Source organism: Micromys minutus (genome assembly GCF_963924665.1).
Source record: "Micromys minutus genome assembly, chromosome: 10".
Classification (NCBI taxonomy): domain Eukaryota; kingdom Metazoa; phylum Chordata; class Mammalia; order Rodentia; family Muridae; genus Micromys; species Micromys minutus.
Genome location: NC_137979.1, coordinates 64,475,675 through 64,501,191, shown reverse-complemented (window position 1 = coordinate 64,501,191; position 25,517 = coordinate 64,475,675). Strand labels below are relative to the sequence as shown.

At 53.4% G+C, this 25,517-nt stretch overlaps 2 protein-coding genes across 2 annotated transcripts in view; one reads left to right on the top strand and one right to left on the bottom strand.

The window, feature by feature from the left end:
- SGSH (N-sulfoglucosamine sulfohydrolase) overlaps positions 1–2,367 on the top strand; it is a 9,001-nt gene extending 6,634 nt beyond the window's left edge. Inside the window, exon 8 of the mRNA XM_080923343.1 lies at positions 528–2,367. Within this exon, the coding sequence (XP_080779469.1) occupies positions 528–1,087 (560 nt within the window). The 3' untranslated portion in view covers positions 1,088–2,367. The remainder of the gene's footprint in view (positions 1–527) is intronic.
- On the bottom strand, positions 2,362–25,517 carry CARD14 (caspase recruitment domain family member 14; the record flags this gene model as incomplete). The annotated part of the gene is made up of 20 exons (XM_080923342.1): positions 2,362–2,707; positions 3,221–3,336; positions 4,115–4,236; positions 5,775–5,948; positions 6,757–6,868; positions 7,471–7,534; positions 7,913–8,150; positions 8,412–8,529; positions 11,449–11,641; positions 11,797–11,857; positions 12,362–12,450; positions 12,608–12,750; positions 15,884–16,000; positions 17,804–17,953; positions 18,383–18,508; positions 18,984–19,103; positions 20,327–20,494; positions 21,631–21,956; positions 22,592–22,729; positions 25,307–25,517. 20 exons carry the CDS (start codon positions 25,515–25,517, stop codon positions 2,503–2,505), a joined length of 2,991 nt encoding a protein of 996 aa, XP_080779468.1. The 3' UTR covers positions 2,362–2,502.

Genomic DNA, 25,517 nt, shown 5'->3' with positions numbered 1-25,517 from the left:
TGTCACAACCCCCAGAGTGTCTGGTGGGGTCCCGGATGGTACCAGTGGGCTGTGGGTTTCCCACTTGAAAACCATTTCCCCTTTTCTCGGGACCCCAGGCCTCTCATGACGCAGCTCTAAGAGCCTGGTTCTCTAGCCCCATACCACAAATAAGCAAACATGCCTGCAGGCGTGAGAAACGGGCAGGGCAGGGTGGGTACTGGGTTAAACCAGTCCACCTGCTCAGAAAGACCCCGTTTCAGTGTTACAAGATAGGCTCCCTCCAGCTCAGGACCCACTTCTCCATGTGGCCTCAACCCAGAGTGACTGGATGAGTCCTCCCTGCCCAGGGTTCCTCTTATTCTGTAAGACTTTAGAAGGTCCCTAGATATCAGCAAGCCAGGGCCTCTGGTTATGCTCTTATCAGGCTCCCCAGAGGTGATCTGTTCTATGGGTGTCCATGGGATTCCCAGAGAAACTCAGATCCAGCCCTTCTAAAGGAATCCATGTCCCCCAGGAACCTCTGCTAAGATGCTGTTCTTTTCCAGACCTCACCCCCACCATCTTGGACTGGTTCTCCATTCCGTACCCCAGCTATGCCATCTTTGGCTCAAAAACAATCCAGCTCACAGGCCGATCCCTTCTGCCAGCGCTGGAGGTGGAGCCCCTTTGGGCCACTGTCTTCAGCAGCCAGAGCCACCACGAGATCACCATGTCCTACCCCATGCGCTCCGTGTACCACCAGAACTTCCGCCTCATTCACAACCTGGGCTTCAAGATGCCGTTTCCCATCGACCAAGATTTCTATGTCTCGCCGACCTTCCAGGACATCCTGAACCGCACCACGGCAGGCCAGCCCACGGGCTGGTACAAGGATCTCCACCGTTACTATTACCGGGAACGCTGGGAACTCTATGATGTCAGCCGGGACCCTCGAGAGACACAGAACCTGGCTGCTGACCCAGACTTCGCTCAAGTGCTGGAGATGCTGAAAGATCAGCTTGTCAAGTGGCAATGGGAGACACATGACCCCTGGGTGTGTGCCCCTGATGGGGTGCTGGAGGAAAAGCTCACGCCTCAGTGCCGACCTCTTCACAATGAGCTCTGACAGTCTCTGGGGCACCTGCCAGCCCACCTAGACATGAAGAGAGGGGGCAGTGGAGGCAATGCCAGCAGCCATGCCCTCTCCACACCCATCTGAGAAGGCCCCTCTACCACATGGGGTGCCACTCCTGCCTCCTGTGGAGGACCCCCAAGCATGCACTCTCCAGTTGCTGTTATACCAAGGACACTGCTGTCCTCATGTCTGCCTGTCCTGGCTCAGGAGTTCCAGGAAACCTGGGCATAGCAGAACCCCAAGTTTCGATAGGTGAGTTTGGAGATCGGCAGACGCAAGGGCAGGGTCTGGGGCTTGAAGCTCCCTGATTTTGGGAACCCATGGATGATTTAAGCCCTTCACCCTAAGAGGAGGCCAGGCTTCTGGGTGCCACATGGGCAGTGGGCAGACCACACCAACTACTTAAACCAACCTGGCCTTGTTACTGGCCCCATGCCTAACCCCGTGAAGTACACGCTTAGCCAGGAATCTTGCTGGTTCTCAGAGGTGGTGAGTTTGATCCTGCGGTTTACCTGGGCTCAGTTTGTCCTTTCCGAGGGTGACTGAGGAGGACAGGGTGTGACAGTGTGCTCTGTCTCTCACCTTTCATTCTCTCTGAGTGACACCACACACCCGACTCCAGCTTTTCCCTCCCTTCACTTGCCAGGGGACAGAAGCACCGCCTAGAAATCTAGAAAGAGTGGTCTGTCCCCTCCACCCCTCCGTCAGCTCCATCTTGGGAGGGAATGGGGTCATGAGCATCGGAAAACCTTTCAACAACACAGTATGACCATTTGCAAAACTTTGTAGCACACTGGATCTTAGGCACCGAGACACAAACACCCTGTCAAAGTGAGTCGGTTTATGGCTGGGTGGGGGCTTCACCAGGTGTGGTGGAATGCACCCTGAGAAGGAGCAGGGGGTCGTGTCAGTTTGAGAGTCAGTTCTCTGCCCACAAAGGGTCAGTTGGTTCCAGGATATGCACCGAAGCAACCTGGCGTTTGGGGCTGGGCACGGAGGCAATGAGTCAAAGAGCCACTCGGGTCTGTCTGATATGGCAGCTTGGTTTGTGGCTGAGTCAGCCGCGCCCACGGCGGTGCTCCACTCTGAGCAGGGAGGACTGCGCCAGTGAGCTTCCACGGTTCATTTGACATCAGAAGCATAAAAAGAGGGACAGACGCACAAAGCTATTCCTGTTATCACAGGAGGTTGGGGCGCTGGCTCTGGGCAGGTCTCAGGAAGCACCCCCACATGGCAGGATATCCTCCGGTCCTCCGTCAGCCCAGGCCATGCTGTGTGGAGGTGGCTTCGTTATTTACACCTTGATTTCTGTGAGCACTGACGTCAGACCCTGACCAGAGAAGGAAGTGTTTGCTGACATCAGCAGACCCGTGGCGGTCCCCACAGTGCCAAGCCAGGTCTGGGCTTCAGCAGGGGCTCTCTGTCCACACCACCTTCTTCTGTTCATCTGCGACGGCCAGGCGCACACAGTTGAGCAGGCTGTCCAGGTCACTCCAGCTGTCAGGAGCCAGGCTGCTGTACAGACACGGCACTCTGTCCAGCTCCCCCTCCTCCTGCCGGGCCACCTCCAGGAACTGCTCCTCGGAGCTGCCAAGCCGATGCAGGCCCTTCCTGCAAAGCAGAGACGTTCAGCTCGAGGATAGCCAGGTAACCAGGAAAGCATACAGCTGGCTTTAGTACTGTGGGCGTCCAGACCAGAGTCTGCAGAAGACTCAGCATGCACCCTTGGGTTCGAGCGTGGGCGTCCTACCCAGGGAAGCTCATGAAGAGGGTAGGACCTGGCTGCAAGCGGCACTCACTGATGTGCTGTGCCGAGCAAATGGTACTTCCCAGAGGCTATGGGCAGCGGGACGTTTGTCCCAGCCAGACACCAAGTGAGGGCGTGGGACCAGGCTTCATGAGCCTCGGGCACGTGTGCAGCTTTAATGTGGCTAGGGCAGGGGACAGGGCAGGGGACAGGTTCACTCCTAAGGGAGAGCAAGCTGGACCCCTGGCCCGAGGGAGCAAGGACCTGACTGGGGCTGGGACTCAGAGCTCTAGTGTGTTCTGGAGGCACACGGCAAGCTTTCCCAGAGCGCAAGCACCTGTTTAGACCCTGCTGCCCAGCCCTCACCAAGAAACCACCTGAGTTTCTTTGCCGCCTTCTCGCTGACAGAAACGTGGATGATGATGGGAAACATGTCCATCTTGTGTAGGACTGGGACACTGTCCAGCCGGACATCCAGCAGGGCGTGGGTGCTCTTTGGGGGGGCATAGAGAAGCAAGTTAAGCTCCTGGGCTTTGGGTCTGGGAGGAAGTGGGAGCAAACTGTGCAGCAGCGCACAGGGCTATGTGGAAAGAGAGCGGAATAGAGAAAGCGTAACGTGTACCAGGGTGACTGCTATAGATCTTAAAGGACTTGTCCTGAGGAAATCTGGATTTGCAAGCCCTTGGCATTGAGGTAGATTTTGGCATGGAGTGCAAACATTAAGAATCAAACAGTACCAGCTGTTGACCTCCTTGTGTGTGAGTGTGTGTGTGTGTGTGTGTGTGTGTGCCTGTGTGCATATGTGTGCTTGTGTGTGTGCACGTGCATGTGGGTGTGTGCATGCCCGTGTTTGTGAGTGTGTGTGTGTGCCCATGTTCATATGTGTGTGTGCTTGAGTGGGTGTGTATGTGTGCTGTCCTTCTTACTCTTTATCAAAGTGTGAAACTTGACAGTTTACCAAGAACTGTAAAATGTGAAACTCAATGTCTTCATGTATTCCATTTATTGACAAAGATCAATAAATCCATCCATTGACAAAGATGGAACATCCCACATTAAGGGAGCTGAGACCCAAAAGCCCACCAAAGGAAGTGTGGTCCAGGAAGGGTGGTCCAGCACCCTCACATGGATCCCAGATGGTGGGAGCAGGCAGGGGTCTTTGTGTGTCCCTCCTATATAGGGCATGAATGGGTATCTAGGGCCCTACAAGTGACTCCCCAAGCCTGGGCAGGAGCTGCCACCCCGGAGTAGCCTCTAGACCTTCCCCTTACCGTATTCATGAGTGACTCCACAGCATGCCGGGTGACCCAGTGGTGGTCACCTAGAGACTCTCCCTCCTGGATGATGTCCCCTCTCTGACTGCAGGTGGCATACTCCTCCTGGCTCAGGTACTCTGATGGTGACATTAGATGAGGTCATACGCTGGGATCCTGGGGGGCCCTGCTGAGCCATGGGCATGACACGTGTGGACTCTGGGCAGTGTTTTGGGCAGTTTTCTGGTGTGTGTGTGTGTCAGTGATTCTGTCAAACATCCTACAGTGTTCAGGACAGCTACGCAATACAGAATGTCAGCCACAAGTGTCCTGGTGCTGAGGCTGAAAACCATTCTGGAGCCTTTCTGAGCAGGCTCTCATGGTCCTAGCCTCTGTCTATCAAGGCACCCCAGTTGTACATATCCCCCTCCCCCACCATCACTGCAGCATTGATGGGAACCCTAGCCCCCCAAGTTCCAGTGAGCATTTCCCCAACCCTGGCCGGGCCTTCTGTCTGGCACTGTGCTTTAGAAAGATGTTCAAGGGGCTGGAGAGATGGCTCAGTGGTTAAGAGCACTGACTGCTCTTCCAGAGGTCCTGAATTCCCAGCAACCACATGGTGGCTCACAACCATCTGTAATGAGGTCTGGTGCCCCCTTCTGGTGTGCAGGCATACATACAGTCAGGACATTGTATACATACAGTCAGGACCCAGTGTCCTGTTTGCCCACTGCCCATCTGGACCCTCTCACCACCTCCAGCTACCACATGTTTTCCTTCTGCTCCCCCGCCCCCACCACTGGGTCCGCCTGAACCCAGGTGGCCGATTCTGGAGGAACTTATGGGCTTCCAGGGCTCAGTCTCTCCCACTTTTCCATGGATGCTAGCCAGGGAGGGTGGTCCTCAGAGGAGCCTTGTGGCTGGTGCCTGTTTCCTTCTCTCTTCTGAACGTCAAGAGACTAGGATGAATTCTCTCAGCCCACAGGGTAACCTAGCCCCGTCAGCCTTTCCTCAGCCCATGGGCCTGGGGAATCAGAAAGTACTTTCATCAAGCCTCTGTGTGGGATCTCTGAGCTCAAGACAAGCCTGGTCTACAGAGTGAGTTTTTTGACAGCCAGGGCCACACAGGGAAACCTAGTCTCAAAAAACCCAAATCAATTAATCAATCAATCAAGCTGCCTTATTAATCAATCAATAAACGAAGCTGCCTTGTGACTGATAGTGAATTGGCAAAACTCTCAAGCCGTAATACCCTGCTAACTACATCTGTTTTCAACGTGCCTGTGTTGGAGGGAGGAATGACACACCTCTCTCATGCCCAAAAGAACCCAGAATGGACTTTCTTTGGAAACAGGACCTCAGAGTGAGGCAACACTAGGTCACAGTTGACCCTAAGAAGGCCATGTGTAGACAAAGACTCACAGAAGGAAAAGGGCCGTGACGACCAAAGCCAAGATGGGAGCGGGGACTTCCCTCACGCTTCAGGTACTGAAAAAGCCAGGAAGGACCCACAACCTGCAGCCCCCAGAGAACAGAGTCCTGACAAGGCCCTGAGATCAGACATCCGGGGGACCGTGAGACAGTGGTCACCGCTCAGGGTCCCAGTTTGTGGCTCTCTGTTACGGTGTCTCTGGATTTCGGGCCACCTGCTCTGGCCACTTGACAGATGAGTACGTACCTGCTGAACACTGCTTAAACCCTTGGAGGAGACACAGCTTTTTGCTCAGGATTTTCCCAACTACTCTGGGCACAAACAGCACAGGCCGGGGCCGGGCAGGCCTGTGGGGGTGTACCAGGGTGTACGGTGCCAGGGTGAGGCAGCTTTCTGTCCAGAAGCACACGCTGGGACCACCTGCAGGGGACAGAGGCTATGAACACCTCCCACCTGTGTCCCTGCCCCCTCTCTCCCAGGAGAGACGGATGGGGGACATTCTCAAGGCCCTAGCTGCTGACTGTGCGCGCTGGTACAGTGTCCACAGAGCTCCAAGCTCTTTGGGATGAGCCTCTGAAGATAGGAGGAGCCTGTTTCCCCCGGAAGGGTGTGTGCCCCCGCACCTTTCACCCTCACCCTCCCTCTCCTCATCCTTGTCTTCCGTTCAGCCCCGCCCCTCAGGTCTCAGGGTCCTAAGCCTCCTTACTCCTGGACCCTGGGTTATTTAGGTTGCTCCTGTTTTCAGTATCAGCCTTATTTTCTAAAAAACTTATTTTTATTTTATGTGTTTTGGTGTTTTACGTGTGTGTGTGTGTGTGTGTGTGTGTGTGTGTGTGTGTACCAATGCTTACAGAGGCTAGAAGATAGTGTTGGATCCTGTAGACCTGTGTTGCTCAGTTGCTGTTCAGAACGTGTGCAGATATTCGTTATGATCCGTAAAAAAAAAAAACAGCCCCGGGGTGGGGACGCACTGGCTGCCCTTCCACACAAACCTGGGTTCAATTACCCACTTAGTGACTCACAGCTACCTGTAGGAATCCCAAGGGATCTTGTGCCCTCTTCTGGCCTCCAGGGGCAATGCATGCATATAGTGTACATACACAGTTAACATGGGGGCAAAGCATCTATACAAAACCGCCTGTGGCCTGAGAGACTCCACCTTGATGGTACTGCCCGGAAATGGCCCCCAATGCCCACATGGTTCCTATGCCAACTGCCCAGGCCTCACCTTCCTTCCTGCCAGAATCCCACTGGTCTTGGTCAAAGGATGATGTCAGAGGACCGACAGACTCTTTGTCCACACTGACGATCCGTACCAACTTCTGTGGTCCTCCAGGGGGCTGTCATGGGAGGAACAGGGAGACAAAGAAAGGAGCTCAGCCATCAGCACTGGGTTTGGAGCCTGACACCCCCTCCCTTCTTAAGCACCCTGCCACATAAGCAAATCCAGAACAGCCTCTGAACAATCAGGCTGTGCCATGGAGCAACCGGGGCTTCCCAGGCCCCACACCAGGGGTGAGAGGCAGGGGAGGGGCCTCAGGCAACAACAGGGCTCTGCAGGGAGGGGTAGGGTGCAAAAGGCAGAGCGAAGAGCAGGCCCTCTCCCGACTTAGCATCGCCGTGCTCCACGCAGGAGTACCCTAGCACCTTGCTCAGGGACAGATGGGTGCTCAAAGTGAAAGGTGTTCTGTGTCCCATGAGAACAAGGTGCCCGACCTCAGAGGAGACAAGAACGGGGAGGTGAATTGGTGACAGGAGACTGGGAAAGTGAGGAAGAGCAGAAGTCCTCTCTGAAGCTGGGCTTGGTGTGTTCACATGGCCCATTCCAGGACCCACAAGGGCTTGGTGGGGAACACGGGGTCCAGATACTGCCCTACTCAGCTCAGTGGTCCATTCTCCCAGCCCACCCCAGGGGGACCATACCCTTCTGCCAGAGCCTCACCTTGCGGGGGACTGTGCACCGTTGAGTCATGTCCTGGATGAGGGCCAGGAGCTGCTGCTGGGCCCTGAGAAAATGGAGGAAGAGAGGTTCTGACAGCCTTCTCGAGGCCAAGAGTGATTCATGGACAGGGGTGGGGAGTGCTTCACCCTGGGGTGCAAAGACTCAGGCCTCAGTCCAGGCCAGGACATGCTAATTTAATTGTCCTACACTGGTCCCAGTGGGGACTAACAAGAGCACCTACCACCAGCAGACCCCAGGCATGCAAGTAAACCGTTCCTCCACCCTTTAGTTTTGGCAGGCACTCTGCTATAGGGCAGGGAAGATTCTGGAAGGTTTCTCCACTTCCTCCCAGGAAGGAGGGACCTCAACATGGAGCTGAGACAGGCAGATGTTATCCTTGGGACATGTGTGGCGTTCGACAGAGCCGGCAGCAGCTACTCACTGTGAGTAGTTGGGGATGGTGCCGGGTTCCATGTCTTTCATGGTGTAGGGGTTCACATGATGGGCGTGCCAGCAGCTACGGCCTTGGAACATGGTGTCCGTAACATGCAGGATGTCATTGCAGTGAACACGTAGCTCTCCCTCCCCTCTCCTCTGCATGGCCAGGTTGACCCGGATATAGAATGAATCCCCAGACGTCACCATTTTGGCATCTAGGTCCTGGATGAGGTTCTTATAACCTGATAAAAGAAGATGGATAAAAGACCCATGATCCTGGACCTCTGAACTTACACAGGATGGTTCTCGAATGTGGAAGTGGAAGGGGAAAGTCATGGAGGCCACCCAGTGCGATGGAGGGAAGTTTCCAGTTCTTTGGAATCTGAGGGATTCAGGGAAAACCCGGCTGAACTGCCTTGGCTCCTGGTAGGCCTGGGTTCTGGGGTGCAGCAGGGTCACAGGAGGAGACTGAGAGCTGAACAGGTGTGGGGTGGTGTCTGTACCTTCAGTGTTGATCTTCACAGACAGGTAGCAGGAACCATTCACCCTCTTGAGAAGGCCCACAGCCTGCTCCAGCGTCGTATTCTCCAGAGTGGCCCTTAAGGATGGCTTGTAGTCCACCTGAGGGTAATGTGTGAAGGTGGGCTTCTCACCAAGACAATATGGCAGCTGAGACAGGGTGGGGTTGTAGCCTTCAGAGGACCCCTTGGCCTTCCCCAGGCACCCACATATCTTTGCCTCTCATGGCCTATCAGAATCCCTCGTCACAAGCTGTGTATAGTGGAGTGAGAATTCTGGAATGCTGGCTTCTTTAAAAACACAGGGATACTGTAAGATTGTGTTTTCATTTTAATCCCAGGTATTAGGAGAAAGATAAAGAGAGTGGAGGGGATATGTTCCATGGAGGTGTGGTGAGATATGGGGTGGGGGGGATGCCTCTGGCAGACCCATGTTGGACAACCCTTCCCCCTGAGGGGACTAGTCACAAGATGGTATAGTATAGAATTTATTCAGAGCATAGGGAAGGGAGTTAAGAAGGTAGAAGGGCAGAGAGAGAGAGAGAAGTAAGTAGAGGCCAACCATGAGCACTTGGGGGGGGAAGGGAATGGGGAGAGGAAGAACAAAAGACAAGAGCAAGAGAGAGAGGAGGGGCAAGCAGCCCCTTTTATAGTGCCAGGTCACTGTCGGGTGGAGTTTGGAAGAATCCTAACACCAGGTATGGGGGTGTGGGACTGCTTTGGACTGTCTGCGGCAGCTAAGATTTGCCTCCTGCCCTAGGAGAAGCATGGTTTTGCCAGCTGCAGATAGTTTCTACGGTTGTGTGATGTTTGGAAACCTGGAAACTTTTCAGAGAGTGTATAAAGGCTAGATCCCTGATATGTGGGTGGGAGAGAGGGTCAGTGGTCGTTTGGGGGGGGGTGGTTGTGGTTTGTTAGTGGCCATGCTCAAAGAAGAAGCAAAGGAAAAGAAATTAGATTCAGGGATCTTTCTCCCTCTCTCTCCTTCTATCCTTGTTTTTCTTCTATCTAGTGTTATGTTGTGAAGCCTGGGGAATCAGGGGTGGGGAAAAGAACCCACAAAGTAGCAATGACCAGCTACAAAGTAGGGATGATGTTGTTACAGCATCAAGATGTAAACATGTACTTTCTACACATTCCTGGACTGAAAAGTGGCCCATCCAACCACCCTGAACATCGCACTGCTGAGGAGAGCCTCTTTACCATAGCTACTTTCCTCTGTTGAAAATGGGCCTCAGGAGCTTCCAGAACATTCTGGATCATTCTGGGCCAGCGTTCGGTATGTTTGGGGGCCTGGCTGCTCTGTGTCAAGGTTGTTGAGTGGCATTACTGATCCTCCAGGTGCAGAGAGCGCCACCCTCACCTCCCCAGCCATGAAGCCCTGAGGTGCGGGCTCTCTGCTGCCCCTCACATCACATGGTTAAGTTTACAGAGCCGTGTTCTTCTGTGTTAGTATATGTGTGTACTATGATACATGTTAGACTGTTAGTTTGGGGTTGCCCCAGGACAATATGACTACCTGTCAAATGCCTTAGAGGATCTCTGCATTGTGAATGGCTTCTCGGCTGACTAGTCAATCTTAGGACTGGACTATCACAGAGCTCTCCATGTCTCTGGAATGTCCTTGTGGGCGTGTGGGCTCTTGCTTCACTCTGGATACCCCATTCTGAAGGGAGTGCCCCTGCCCAGGCAGTCTGCCCCACTCCCTTCTCTCATTAGAACCAACAGGTGAGCCTTAGGATGGGGCTAAGTCCTTCTAGCATGGTTTCTTGATATTTTTAAAAAGCTTAAAGCGCTGTTGCTCTTCCAGAGGACCCAGGTTCTGTTTCCAGCACTTACATGGCGGCTCTCAACTGTCTATGACTCCAGCTCCAGGGGATCTGCTGTCCGATTCTGGCCTCTGAAGACCCCTTACACACACCCCTCTCACACACATCTGCATAACTAAAAATACAAGTAGGGACCAGAGAGATGACTTAGTGTTTAACAGCACTGGCCACTCTTTCAAAGGACTAGGGTTCAGTTCCCAGCACCCACATAGTCGCTCATAACTGTCTGTAACTCCCGTCCAGGACATCCAATGACCTCGTCCATGGGCATCGGGCACACACACGATACATTGGCATGCCGATAAAACACCCATACACATAATAAAACATTTTAAATTAAAAAAAATAATTTAAGGGCTGGAGAGATTGCTCAGTGGTTAGAGCACTGTCTGCTCTTCCAGAGGTCCTGAGTTCAATTCCCAGCAACCACATGGTGGCTCACAACCATCTGTAATGGGATCCAATGCCCCCTTCTGGTGTGTCTGGAGACAGCTACAGTGTACTCACATACACAAAATAAATGAATACTTCTTTAAAAGGTGTGCACCATCACACCCAATTAAATAAATGTCTTTCTGCAGGGAGAGCCTGCCTCAGGGCAAGGTAAGGAGAGAATAGGAAACCATAGTTACCCTTGCATCCGCGGTGTGCTGCACATCTGCGGCACACTCGAACACCCACATACCGTACAGGGATATATGCACGCTCGCACACACATAATTGAAGAAAGTCAGGCTGTCACTTAATATGGATCATTTATGTCCTACATTTACACGTATGTTTGTGAACGATCCAGATGTGAGCATTTCCCAATAAAAATAGTTCAAATCATGAGTTTTATGCCATGTGTTATGCAGAGTGACAATAAGGCCATCGCTGTAAGCAAGCAGTACGGTCAAAGCCACCAGGATGGCTCACCGAGCCTGGTCAGGGCTGCACAAGCCTCACTCCATCAAGTTCACCCCCAAAACAGTACCAAGGTCAGAACTGCTGTACCCCAGTGGCATTCTCTGAGTCTCCAGGCTCTGGGGGGGTCTGGACTATCGGGCTCCGTTTTCCAACCAGGACCCTCTTCTATATACATGCGTGAATTTCTCATGAACCCATAACATACCTGAGACCGTGTCAGAGCCCGGACACCCCCACTCTGGCTGGGAAGCCTGGCTCCGGCACCGTGTCCCCGTCTTACTTACCATCATGATCTGGGTACCAGGACGCAGGGCCATCTCATCTGCCGCAGAGCCAGGGGTGACGCGGTGAATGAAGATCCCCGTGAGGTTCCCGCCGATTACCCTGATCTGCTCCAGCAAGGGGTCCCCTTGGAAGGCCAGCACTGTGACCTGGCTTAGGATCTTGCGGGCTGGCCTCCGCCTCACAGGGACACTGCTGTGGGCACACAGTCACGGCCTGAGCACAGAGATCGCGGAAGCCCCAGGTTCTGGAATTCTCCTCCACACTGGCCCACTCCCCACGGTGAGAGGGTACAGTCACACCCTACTCTGTCCCTTCCAGTCAGTGGGTGTCCCTAGCATGCTGCTCACCTTTCGGAGACATTCAGGCTCGGGGAAGAGCCCTGCGGGCTGTCCTCTGTCTGAGAGAGGTCTGGAAGGAAACGAGAGTCAGAGTCACCGCAGCCTGAACCTGAGCTCACAATCTCTTTGCTCTTCTTCACCTGCTGCAGACTCAGCCCCCTCCTCTGGTCTCCGGTACCCCAGGCCTGGCTCAGCCCCCTCCTGAGGTCTCTCCTTTGTGCCCAGTCATCTGATTTCATCTTTTCATGGTGGGAACTGCCTGAATCATTCTGCAACACCTGAACTGGTTGCCCCTGTCAGACTCAGGCTGTGCCACATGCCTCTGCTGGCAGCTGAGCACCATGCCTGCTGCCTCCTTGGTGTCTGCTCACAGGGCAGGCGATGGGGAGGAGAACACACATGTAAAGACAACAGCAAACAGCCCAGTCGGGCTGTGGTAGCCTTGACTAGAGGCCAAGGTCAGAGGTCAAGTTCACATCTCTGTGCCGTCCCTGGAGAGAGGTCCAGGCTGTCTCACCTGTGGGCCCAGGCAGAGAGCACTCTGCCGAGATCCTTGTGTGTGGGCAATGCTCACCTGCTCTGTCTAACACCTCAAACTCCAAGTCTGTGTCCGTGTCATCCACCGTAGCCCCTTGAAGATGCACCTCCAGCACTTCTGGGAAGCTGTCTCGGAGCACAGGAAGCTAGCTCACACCCAGGCCGCACAGCCTCGGCCCCCAACCCCCAGCACCTTCCCGAGCTGCAGTGCCCAGAGCCCAGACCGTCCTTGGTCTAGCTGGCATCTCCTGCAAGCTGGACCTTAGCCTGTGCCATGTTCTACCTTAGGGACTCGGGGTCTTCCAGGAAATCCTCTGCCACCCGCTTGTACAGGGACTGCTGGCTGGGAGGCATGGGGCTGCTGGAACGGAAGCTATCCATCTGTTCCCGGCTGGATGTGGAATTCAGGTCCCACCACAGCCGGGACTGGTGGAGGGTGGGCAGAGGGTGAGGGCACAGAAAAGAAAAGCAGAGGAGGAGGACATTAAATCACACTTGTTGAGTGCCTACTGTATACTCCCTGGGTTGTGTGTTTGGTATAGAAAGCAGTGAGCCAGGCTGGAGAGATGGCTCAGTGGTTAGAGCACTGACTGCTCTTCCAGAGGTCCTGAGTTCAAATCCCAGCAACCACATGGTGGCTCACAGCCATCTGTAGTGGGGACCCGATGTCCTCTTCTGGTGTGTCTGAGGACAGTGTACTCACATACATAAAATAAATAAATAAACAAATCTTTAAAACAAAGCAACAAAGAAAGCAATGAGACAGACGCTGGGAAAGGGAGTTACTGACTGTTGAGGGGAAAAGGGTCAGGATGGAGCCATGGAGTCAGTTCGGCACTGAGACAACCCAGGTCCACTCACTGGGAATTCCTACAGCAACTTTGTGGATCCTGAACTTTGTCGGTACCCCAGGACAGGCGCCATCTGGGGTGGGGGGCGGGCTGATCACCGGGGCAAGCACAGATCAGTGAGTAAGCACACAGTTATGGCAGACTTCCTGGAGGGAGTGACGGGGGAGCCCAGTGGAGGAGAGTGTGGCCGAATGAGAGAGCAGCATGGTGGGAGGAAGCCAGAGCCAAGATGGCCACATCCTGGAGTGTGGGGAAAGGCTAGACGGGGAGGTGATCCCACTCAGGTATTGTGTGGGGACACTTCCAGGGATCATCTAGGAAGGGAGCACGAAACCCTCCTCAGCAGGTGCCAAGGGGACTCCATGGTGACCTGCTTCATGACAGCCCACAACGTGGCACCGCCATCATACCCTGAGTGCCTGCGACTTGCATGTGACTGTGAAGAGACCACCCTCCTCTCTGCCAGAGGCCAAAGACAGACATTGTGGGCCTCATAATCCAAGGACCCTTGAGCTCGGTAGAATAGTGTCTCCTGAAATCACAACTTCTGAATGTGACCCTGTTTGAAAGTAAGGGCTTCACAGTTGAAATCCAGCTAAGATGTGACATTGTGTCAGGGTGGGCTGCAAATCTGTTGGTGTCTTTCTGTTGTGGGTGTGGTGCTATCGGGTAATCGAAACTTTAGGAGGAGGCCTATGGAAGGAAGTTAGGTCATTGGGGTATCCCTGAAGTAGATATTAAGTCAGGTTCTGTGTCTCCCCATCTGTTTCTGTTGGCTTACAGGTGGTTCCCCTAGGCTCCTCCCAGGGGCTTAGCAACTACTTAAGTCATCACCTGCAGCCTCCAGGACGGCTCAACACCCCAGCTATGCTTTCCCCCTTCCCTCTCTCTCCCTCTCTCTCCTGTCTCTGTCTCTCTTTTTCCCTATCCCTCTTCCTCTCCTTCTCTCTGTCTCCCTCTCCCTTTCTCTCTTTTTCTCCCTCCCTCTCTCTTTCTTGCTCCCCCTTCCTCCCTCTGTCCCTCTCACTCTCCCTCTCTCTTCCCTCTCACTCCTCTCCCTCCTTCCCTCCCCCCCTGCTCCTCTTACTCTGTCTCCCTCTCTCCCTCCCTCTCTCTCTCTGTCTCCCCCTCTCTCCCTCCCTCTCTCTCTCTGTCTCCCTCTCTCCCTCCCTCTCTCTGTCTCTGTCTCCCCCTCCCCCTCCCTCCCTCTCTCTCAGTCTCCCTCTCCCTCCTCTCCCCCTCTCTCCCTCCCTCCCTCTCTCCCTCCCTCTCTCTGTCTCCCCCTCCCCCTCCCTCCCTCTCTCTCTCTCTGTCTCCCTCTCCCCCCCTCTGTCTCCCCCTCCCCCTCCCTCCCTCTCTCTCTCTCTGTCTCCCCCCCCACCCCCCCCATCTCAGTCTCCCTCTCCCTCCTCTCCCCCTCTCCCTCCTCTCCCCCTCTCCCTCCTCTCCCCCTCTCCCTCCTCTCCCCCTCTCCCTCCTCTCCCCCTCTCCCTCCTCTCCCCCTCTCCCTCCTCTCCCCCTCTCCCTCCTCTCCCCCTCTCCCTCCTCTCCCCCTCTCCCTCCTCTCCCCCTCTCCCTCCTCTCCCCCTCTCCCTCCTCTCCCCCTCTCCCTCCTCTCCCCCTCTCCCTCCTCTCCCCCTCTCCCTCCTCTCCCCCTCTCCCTCCTCTCCCCCTCTCCCTCCTCTCCCCCTCTCCCTCCTCTCCCCCTCTCCCTCCTCTCCCCCTCTCCCCCTCTCCCCCCCCCGTCTCAGTCTCCCTCTCCCTCCTCTCCCCCTCTCCCTCCTCTCCCCCTCTCTCTTCCTGTCCTCTGTCCCTGCTTCACTGCCCTCCTGGCTGTGCTCCCGTCTTTCTCCCTCTACCCCTTCTTTATATCCTCACTCCCTTTCCTTCTCTCAAATAATCCCCTTATACCAAATCTGTTGCATGTGATTTCTCAGGGCGTCTTGGCATGGGCCCGCCAGGTACCCACACATTATATTCAGTTTCTCTCTTTCTGTGTCTCTCTGACTCTGCCCCTCTGTCTGTCTGTCTCTCTGTCTCTGCATGTCTCTCTGTCTCTCTCCCTGCTCTCCCAGCTGTTGTTCTGTCTCACCACAGGCCTGAAGTGATGGTCTGAGCACCTGTGGGAGAAACCTCTGGACTGTGAGCACTAACAGCCTTCTTCCATTTAATTGACACGCTCGGGGAACCTGCCTGATACACCCTCTAAGCCAGTGGTTCTGACCTGTGGGTCTCAATGCCTTTGGCAAACCTCTGTCTACAAATTTACATTACAATTAACAACAGTAAAAAAAAATTACAGTTACAAAGTAGCAATGAAAACAGAACTGTATTAAAGGTCCCAGTGTGAAGGAGGTTGAGAACAAGGGGCTCTGGAGAAGTCCACACTATGACAGAGGTGGAGATCAGAGAGACGCGATTGCAGGCCAAGGGACTGTTAGGAAAGCAAAGCTGGAGAGAGAGAAAAGGTCCTCCTCCAAAGTCACGGGGGAGCGTGGCTGCTTTGGCACCTTAATTTTGGGATTCCAGCTCCCAGAACCACGACGGAGTGGATTTCCTGTTTGAAATGCTCCGTGGTATCACAATGCTTCTCTATGGGAATAAGGTTCCCAGAGACTTAGCCCCAATGATGTGTGGGGCTGAATGCAGCAGAGGGTAGAAGCCTAGGTCAGGGTCAGGGTCAGGGGTCAGGGGTCAGGAGCACATACCTCAGTGGAGCTGAGGAGGCTGCAGTCACTGTCATCCTGTGGGCACACAGCATGCATCCTCACAAGCCGCTGCTTCCCCCGGAGGCAGAGTTCCCTGGCCCCGGCTTCCTGCTTGGGCTTCCAAAGAGGCCAGATGTCTCCTTAGTGCAAGGAACTTTCCCCCGAACGCCCCGCCCCCACTTGGACAGGTTCCCGTCTTAACTTCTGGGTGAAATGCTGGCGTTTGCTGTACTCTCAGTAGCTAGCTAACCCGCCAAGGAGGAGAGATCCACTTGGCTTGAGAATTGTGCGTTTCAGTCTTTCTAGAGAATCTAGAGAATACCTTGTGTGTGTGCTAGGTTTAAAGATGATGAACTGTGTGATGTATGCATATGTACGTGTGTGTGTGTGTGTGTGTGTGTGTGTGTATTTACATGCTACAAAGAAAGTAAGGGTGGGTCCAGAAGAGATTAGAGACCAGAAGAGGACACTGAGCACACCCCAAACCCAAACGAGCAGTCACAGATGGAGAGACAGCTCAGTGGTTAGGAACAAGACTGCTCTCTCCAGTATCCACACAGCAGCTCACAACCACCTGTAACTCCAGGTCTTTGTTACCCCCCACCCCCGTCTCCTTGCACATTGTGTGTATCCAAATGCCCACACACATAACCATAAAAATAAATCATATATGTGTGATTAGCATTTAGGTGTCTGCCTTCCCAGTCTTCCTTCTGTGTACGGACACATATACACACATGCATAAAATAGGTATATGTTCACACATATATGCATATATAGACACACATACTACCAAATAGCATGTGAAGATTATATTTACTTTATGTGCCTGCATGTGTGCACATAGACACATGTCATGCTGTGCCTCTGGAAGTCAGAGGACAACTTGCAGGAGGTGGTCCCCTCCCTGTACCCCCCTACGAATCATGGGGTTAAGCTAAGGCCATCAGGTAGCAGTTACTATTACTTAAGCCATCTTGCTGGTACATGTATGTGTGTATTATGTATGTATGCATTTGTGCTAGTGCATATGTGTACATCGTAAGCTGAGCCTGGTGGTCCAAGTTTGTACATTAAGCCTTAAAGAGACCGAGGAGGCAGAATTACAAGTTCAAGGTTAGACTGGGCAACTTATATGGTTTAGTAGCAGATTACTTGTTTAACATGACTGTGGCCACACACACATGTGCATACACTTGTACATGTGCTTGCACACTCTCGTGAGCACACAGGAAGGGGTGGGACAAAGAAGAGACCCTGGCTGTGCCTCCCTCCTGGACCATGGCTACTTAAGCAGTCTTGCCCACCCAGGGAACCTGACCCATGCTGCCCAAGGGACCAAACAGGGGTTGTGACACAGTTCTCAAGGTCACAGGTCTCTTACCACAGGGTCTGTGTCACTCAGCGCCTGGATTTCTGACATTGGGGAAATCATCTTTACCAAGGGGACATATTGACACCTCTTCTGTCACAACACACTCCGATTTCCTGGCTCCAGCTCCCCCCTAAGCTCCCCTTTCTATAACACAGTCGTACCAACAGGAAATGAAGGAGGAGCAAGCTGGTCCTGCCCTGTGAGCTCGGCGCTACACAGCTCCACAGTTGACAAGAGCCAGACAGCTCTGTGGAGGACTGTGTGAGTTCTGCCCCTTTCTCTCCAACTCAGTTAACATTTCCTGTGCATTGCTATCACCTGTGCCCCCACTATCCAGCCTCCCACTCTTGGGGTGGGGCGCCCCATTATCCAGCCTCCCACTCTTGGGGTGGGATGCCCCACTATCCAGCCTCCCACTCTTGGGGTGGGGCGCCCCACTATCCAGCCTCCCGCTCTTGGGGTGGGACGCCCCACTATCCAGCCTCCCACTCTTGGGGTGGGGCGCCCCACTATCCAGCCTCCCACTCTTGGGGTGGGGCACTCACTCCTCCTGGGGCCTCTGCCTGCAGCCTGCGCAGCTGAGTACGGAGCTCGCAGACCTGCTCCGTCAGCCCGAACACTCTCCTGCGAAGGGCGTCCTTCTCCACCAGACGCTGCGAAATCTCCATCTGGGCCCTGTCCCTTGCTGTGTACGCCTGCAGACAAGACAGGCACGAGTAGTTAAGGGTGGTTAGGGGTGGAAGAACAGAGCCAGGCATCTGACCTGCAAAAGGCACCCCCATGACACAGGCACCTACCATGAACTCATCCAGTGTGCACTAAACAGGACTTACACTGAATATGCAAACCTACTATGCTTTAATAAAACCTGTACCTGCAATGGATAGTCTATGTCTTATGTCAGGATCAAGGGCGGGGAGACTAACAGACAGCCTGTGTCAGTGCATTCAGGGGAAGTGGGGAACCTTTCACGGACCAAGGAAAGAAACCCTGAAGTTTGAATCCTGTCCCCTGAGCCAGCAGCTCTGGGCCTTATCTACACACCAGCAGGGGGCAGTGTAGAAGATGGAATCATGCCCTGTGCCTGCCCCCACTCCGGGTCTGTCCCCCAATGCTTAGGATACCTGGTCACGTTCCTTCTGCAGCTCGGCCACCTGGCCCTGAAGCGTGGTCATCTTTTCCCTGTAGAGTTCACAGTCCACCTGGGTCTTCCGGAACTGGAGTAGAGTCTGTTCCTTCTCCTCCCAGTACTGTAGAGCAGGGACATACCCTGGATGCTCATTGGCTCTGAGAGCTTAGATGGGAAGGGGTGAGTGGGAATGGGGGGTAGGGAGGCAGGGGGCTCGGAGGGCTAGTGAGGAATGAGTTTGGAGAGTCTACAGAGACACGGAGAGAAACACGCTGGACGTAGCCAGCAACTGTGCATGTGTGCAGAAGTGTATGCTGTTTAATGGCTCTGAACACACAAGCAATTCCTCCCTGGCTCATTCTCTCCTCTTCTTTGCTCTCTGTCTTCCCTTGTCTAAATCCTGGGCTCTACTGGTCCCTAAGTTTGACACACTCCTGGGGGTTCTCCATTGCTCGCTTGTCTGTGAGGTCTGGGCTATGGGTTAACATAGTGAAGTTAGTCAGACTGTGTTGATGACTGGGTGACTTATCTGTCTGTCTGTCCTGCCAATGAGCCCGCCCAAGATCATACTCAAAGGAAGGGCACCATGGCTTCACCTGCTTCTGCTGCCTCTCCGCGGCCACGGCTCTCTCCCGCAGTGAGTGGATACGGTCCACCAGTTCCTGCTTGCTCTCCCGGGCCTCATCCAGGCTCTGTTCCAGAATGTCCTTCTCTACCTGGTGAAGGGTAAATGAGAAAAACACATAGATCAGCTCAAGCTGCAGTGAGCCACACCCCATCCCCAAGGAAGACATACTGAAGGAATTTCTTCCGTCCTTCCTTCCTTCCTTCCTTCCTTCCTTCCTTCCTTCCTTTCTTTCAATAAGAATGGCATACGGTGGTGATGCATGTCTTTTTTAAAAGATTTATTTATTATGAGTACACTGTAGCTGTTTTCAGACACACCAGAGAAGGGCATCAAATCTCATTACCGACGGTTGTGAGCCACCACGTTGTTTCTGGGAATTGAATTCAGAACCTCTGGAAGAGCAGTCAGTGCTCTTAACCACTGAGTCATATTTCCAGCCCCTGAAGGAATTTCTTATCAAAAAGATTATGTATGTGTGTTTGTCTACATGCATGTATGTGTACCATGTAGGTGCAATACCTGGAGAGGCCAGCAGGAGGCACTAAAACACCCGGAACTGGAATTACGCATGGCTATAAACTGCCATGTGGGTTCAGGAAAGTGAAACCTGGTCAACTGTAAAAGCTGCAAGTGCTCTTAATCGCTGAGCCTTCTCTCTAGTACCCTTCCCCTATTAATTTTTAAAAAAATATATATTTTATGTATGATTGCACTGTTGCTATCTTCAGACACCCAGAAGAGGGCATCAGATCCCATTACAGATGACTGTGAGCCACCATGTGGTTGCAGGGAATTTAACGCAGGACCTATGGAAGAGAAGTCAGTGTTCTTAACCGCTGGGTCATTTCTCCAACCCCCATTTTCTTTTTTTTAATTAAAAGACTTCAAAAGGAGCTGGGTGGTGGTGGCAGAGGCAGGTGGATCTCTGAGTTCAAGGTCAGCCTGCTATAGAGCAAGTTCCAGGGCAGCCAGGGCTACACAGAGAAACCCTGTCTTAAACCACCACCACCACCACCCTCAAAAAAAAAAAAAAGAAAGAAAGAAAGAAAGAAAGAAAGAAAGAAAGAAAGAAAGAAAAAGAAAAAGAAAAAGAAAAAGGAATCAAACAGAGGAAATAAAGTGTTCTCAGAATTCTAGGGCTTCAATGTGCCCAGCTCCTAGGTTCTAGGAAGCTTACTTTTCCCGAGTCGTGGTGAACAGGATGCAGAAAGTCTTATGGACAGAACAGATTCATATTTCCTTACCCCGTGAGAGTCGCCCAGCCCATAGGCACCTGAGGCCTTTCTAGTCTATCCAGGGACCAAGTCCTACCAGGCTGAAGGTCATCGAGCGGAGTTTCTCGTTCTCCTCCTTGAGCCGATTCAGTTCCTCTCCCTCGGGCTCCAGGTCGCTGGCCATCTTCAGGGACCTCTCTCGAGATTCTCTTTCGCACGAAGATACAAGGCTTGCCCGCTGGAGCTCCTGCTTTACCAGGTAGAGCTGCGTGGGAGGAATCGGGAGGAGGATCATGGGAAAGGTTTCTCTACTAAGCATTATATATGTGAGTGTATATCTATCTGTTGTGTGGACATGCACGTGTGACTGTATTTGCCTACAGAGGCCAGAAGCATTAGATTCCCCCTGGAGCTGGAATTATATGCAGCCTAATATGGGTTTGGGGCCTGAATTTGGGTCTTCTGGGAAAAGTGTGTACTCTTAGCCACTATCACGGTTTGAATGCTAAGTGTCCCCTTTGGCTCCAGTGTTTGAACACTTGGCCCCAGTAAGTGGTGCCATTTGGGAAGGTTAGGAGGTGCAGCGCTTCCTGGTGGTTGTGGGTCAATAGGGGCAGGCTTTGGGGGTACAGAGCCTTGCTCCACTCCCGGTCTCTCTTTGCTTCATGTTTGGAGCTGAGGCTCTGATCTGTCAGCTTCCTGCCCTGGCCACCGGCCTGTCTGCCGCCTTCACTCCCTGCTCTGATAGACTCTTATCCTCTGGATCCACACCCAGGCAAGCCCTTTCTTCTAGTTTCTCTTGGCCATGTTTTCTCACTGCAACAGAAAAGTAACTGTTGCAGCCACTGAGCCATCTCTTCAGGGAAAGCATCTTAGCTTTACTTAACTACAGACAAGGCTCAGTGCTTAAACTAGTGGCATGGGTCCCTGGGAGCAGACCAAGGGGACCTGGTACCAGCTCCCGTCTCTAGAGTCAGACTGATGGCCACCGGGGCCCCTGATTTCGCTGCCCTCATCTGATGGAGGGAAGGTAGACTCATAAAGAAAAACAGCACCACGCCCAAACCAGCCAAGTCAAGCCCTTAAAGGCTAGGGATGCTAAGGGCCACAGGAACTGGATTCTTCAGGCAGAGTTTCCTGTGCTAACCTTCCTAGTCCAGGAGTCTGTGTGTATCCAGGGTCCTGAACCGCCAAACTACCCAGCCAGATCAGACTAGCCTCTTTTCTTCTTTTGGTCAGAGACCCAAGAGACACCTGGCTCTCCGAGACCCCTCCCCCCACGTTGGTCTGGCATCCCTGGAAGGAAGCAACCATAAGGCAAACCCGGGAGGTCTGCAGGTTGGTAGAGACTGGCTGCCCGGCTCCCTCGACAGCTGGCTAGTGAGCCCTCAGGGATGGTACCTCCTCCTGCAGGCTGTGGCAGCGTGAGGTAGCCAGCTCCTTCTCTCGAAGCGCATTGCTGTAATGCAGTGACAGATTCAGCATCTCGTCTTTCAGTCTCAGGACCTCGTGGAAGTGGGTGCTGACCTCACGCTTCATGCGGCCGTGGTCCACCTCCAGCTGCCGCAGACCCTCTGCATGGGCCTCGGCCAAGCCCAGGCGCTCCTTCAGCTGCTGGCATCTCCGGAGCAGGACCTCCTTCTGGGCCTTCTCCTGGGCCAGCTCCTCCTGCAGGCTGCTGATGGCCCCAGCTAGACACTCGGTCAGCTTGGACGTCTCCATGAGACCTGCAGATGGGTGGTCATTCTCTCCGTCACCTTGTGAGACCCTGCCATTCTCCTCCAGCCCCCCTCCCCCATGAGCTGACTGTATCCAAGGTTAGCAATTTCCGTGGAACTCCAAGGAACACACAGCGGAGACGTGAGTCTCCTGACAGAACTCACATGAATGCGTCTTTCACACCGACCCAGAACAGATGGCTTATTAGCTGCTGCTTTGAGTTCCCCCGAGAGATCTGCTCTTTTAACACCCAAATCTTTCAACAGCTCCCTGGGAAAGGCCAGACCCTGTCAGCTCCTGAACATGAGCACACATTTCACCACATAGGCTAAGGCTTTCTGTCATGACCGTGCTTTCCTGCAGAACTCTTCTTAGCTTCCCTGCCCCCGACCCTAGGAAGAGACACTAGACTTCCCCTTAAGCAGCATGAATGTCAGCCCTTTGCTTCTAGAGTGCATGGTGCCCCCACCTAAGAGTCTCCTCATAGTACAGGCTCCTGAAGATGGGCCCTGAAACACTCAAGTCCTGTGGCTTCTCCCCGCACCCCTGCAGTGCAGTGAGTTGGGATGATGCCAGTCGCAGGGCCAGAGACCAGATCTGGTAGGGAGGTGTTGCGTTAGTTGGGCTCTGATCTGCCTCTCACCGCTGAAGGTGCTGAGGTCAATGTCAGACTGCAGCCCAGTGACCAGGGTGTAGACATCTGGGTTGTGGAACTTCAGGCTCTCCAGGAAGGCAATGGCTCCGTTCTTCCCTCGGGCCTTCAGCAGATCCAGCAAGTGCCCTTGAGAGAGAGAGAGAGAGAGAGAGAGAGAGAGAGAGAGAGAGAGAGAGAGAGATCCAGCTTGAGCCACCAAAGTGTATGAACAGCTGGGGGTCCCTGGCAGGGAGGTGCAGTCTCTGGACCCTAACTTTAGTCACACATCACCAACCTGAGGAAGAGCCAAGGGGCAAGAAAATGTCCTGAGCTGTGTGTAAGGGGACATGCACAGATGCATAATCTTAGAATCATGAGCGTTCTCCTTCTTCTCTCTCTGTCCCTCGCTCTGTCCCCCCACCCCTCTCTGTCTTTCTGTCTCCTCCATCTCCTTCTTTCCCTGTCTCTCTCTTGTCTCCCTCTCTCTGACTCTGTCTCCGTCTCTCTGCCTCCGTTTCTCCATCTCTGTCTTGCTCTCATGTGTGTGAGCATGTATGTTTGTGTGCATGAATGTGTGTCTATATGTATGTGTGTGTGCACATGTGTGTTTCATTGTGTACATGTGCACATGTTTATGTGTGTATGTCTGTGTGTGTGCTGCACATGTGGATGTGTGTTTATGTGTGTTGCACATGTGTACACGTACACATGTGTGTCTATGTGTGGATATCTGTGTTGTACTTGTGTATGTGTGTGCATGCAGGTGCGTGTGTGTGCATGTGTGTGCATGCAGGTGTGTGTGTGTGTATGTGTGTGTATGTGTGTGCATGCAGGTGTGTGTGTGCATGTGCGTGTGTGCGTGTGTGTGTGTGTGTGTGTGTAGAACACCAGCCTCTTACAGATCGATCTCTTCTGTACTCTAGATCAGTGCATATGCACTGTGACATCCGCACTAGCCACCTGTCACCTGGCCTCATTCAGCATTTGTCACCTCACCCACTAACCTTCAGTAGCACAGTCACTTCCGAGGGAGAAGATACTGCCCTCCAGACCAGAAGGAATTACAAAGACATCCCTAAGATATGGCGCTCACCCAACCTACCAGTGCTGGTTACTTTTTGTCAACTCAAGACACTAGAGTCATCAGGGAAGAGGGAATGTCACTTGAGGAACTGTACCCATCACACAGGCCTGCTTGCAAGCCTGTGGGACATTGTCTTGATTAATGATGGATGTGGACAGGCCTAGACCACTGTGGATGAAGCCACCTTCGGCGGGTGGGTCTGGGTTGTCTAAGAAAGAGGAACCCATGGGGAGCAAGCCAGTGAGTAGCATTATCCATGGCCTCTGCTTCCATGCCTGCCTTGGCTACCCTCAGTGATCAACCGTGGTTCGGACATGTAAGCCAAGTAAACCCTTCCCCCCAAGTTGCTCTTGGTCATGGTGTTTATCACAGCAACAGACACCAAACTCAGACAGTGCCTGTGTGAGTTTTTTTCTTTGTAGATGTAATTAGGTGAAAGATCTCCGGGTCAGACTGTCCTGGGGCTAGGGTGCAGCTCAGCCAGTAGCATGCTTGAGTAGCATAACAGAGCCCTGGGTTCAGTCCCCAGGGCTACATGGACAAGGAGGAGTGGCTCACACCTGTCACCCTGGCACCTGGGAAGCAGAGATCAGTGAATTGAAACTCACGTTCCCCCTCAGCCACACCCGCAAGTGTGCATGAGGCATCATCTCGATCAAAAACAAATAAATTTGAAAACTGAAAGGAAGAGCCACATTCCAACTCCAGGTGTGCTTACAAGAAGAGGAAAACACAGGAAAGGGTCGTGTGAACACGGAGGCAGAGTTGGAGTGACAGGACCACATGCCCAGCGTTGCCAGGAGCCACCTAGAGCTGGAAGAAATGTCCTCAAAGGGCCTGCAGTGGGGTCATAACCCTGTTCATACCACATGCAAGACTTCTAGGCTGCAGAGCCTAGTGCACACATCCCTGTGGGAGTTCCTTCCCCTGGGGCTCGGATGAAAGTCACGGCCTGTCTGTTGTGAGTGTGCCTGACCACTGGGCTGCACCCCGTTCCTACCATGCTTGTTTTAGACAGCATTCTTTATAGCTATTTGCTGGGACTTCGTTAGGGGACCAACTCTGTGTCCTGAATGTGGGAAACCTTGGTTCCCTTGAGGCTTTGGTTGCAGGGGTTGTTTTGAGACAGGGCCTCATATGCCCCAGGCTGCCTAGAACTTCTTGATACAGAGCTGAAGCCATCCTTAAACTTCTGATCTTCTTCCTTCCATCTCCCAAGTTCTGGGTTACAGGTGCACCCCATAATGTCTGGGCTATGAGTATACCCAATGCCTAGGGTATGGGTACATCCCACATTGCCTGGGTTATGGTGCACCCCATAATGCCTGGGTTACAGGTGTACACCTCCTGGTTTGTGTGGCACTGGGGATCTAGCACACTGCTTTGCATGTGCTAGCAAGGTTTTTACCAAAAGAGCTACATTCCCTCCCCCACTTTGATAGGATCTCACACTGCAGTCTAGACTGGCCTTGAACTTGTAGCAATCCCGTCACTTGGAATACTGGGATAACAGGCCTAGCTACCCTTGGTGCTGAGGCTTCCCCTACCCCCACTGCCGTAGCACAAGACGAGGTGCTGGGCAGGAAGAGCCCAGCAGTAACCCCAGTGACTCCAGGAGAGGCTAATGGCTACGGACTCACCAACTCTCATGGCACTGTTGGTAAATCGGGGGCTATGGAGGGCCTCCTCCTCGTCCAGCTGGCCCAGAACCTTGGCCTGGCGCAGGTAGGGGGTGAGCCGGCTGGGGCAGATGCTCTGCACAATCTTGCATCGGTGACTCTCCAGCATATCCCAGAGCATCTCCTCGTCCAGAGAGGTCAGCGTGGAGTCCGTGCGGCACAGCTCCGCCAT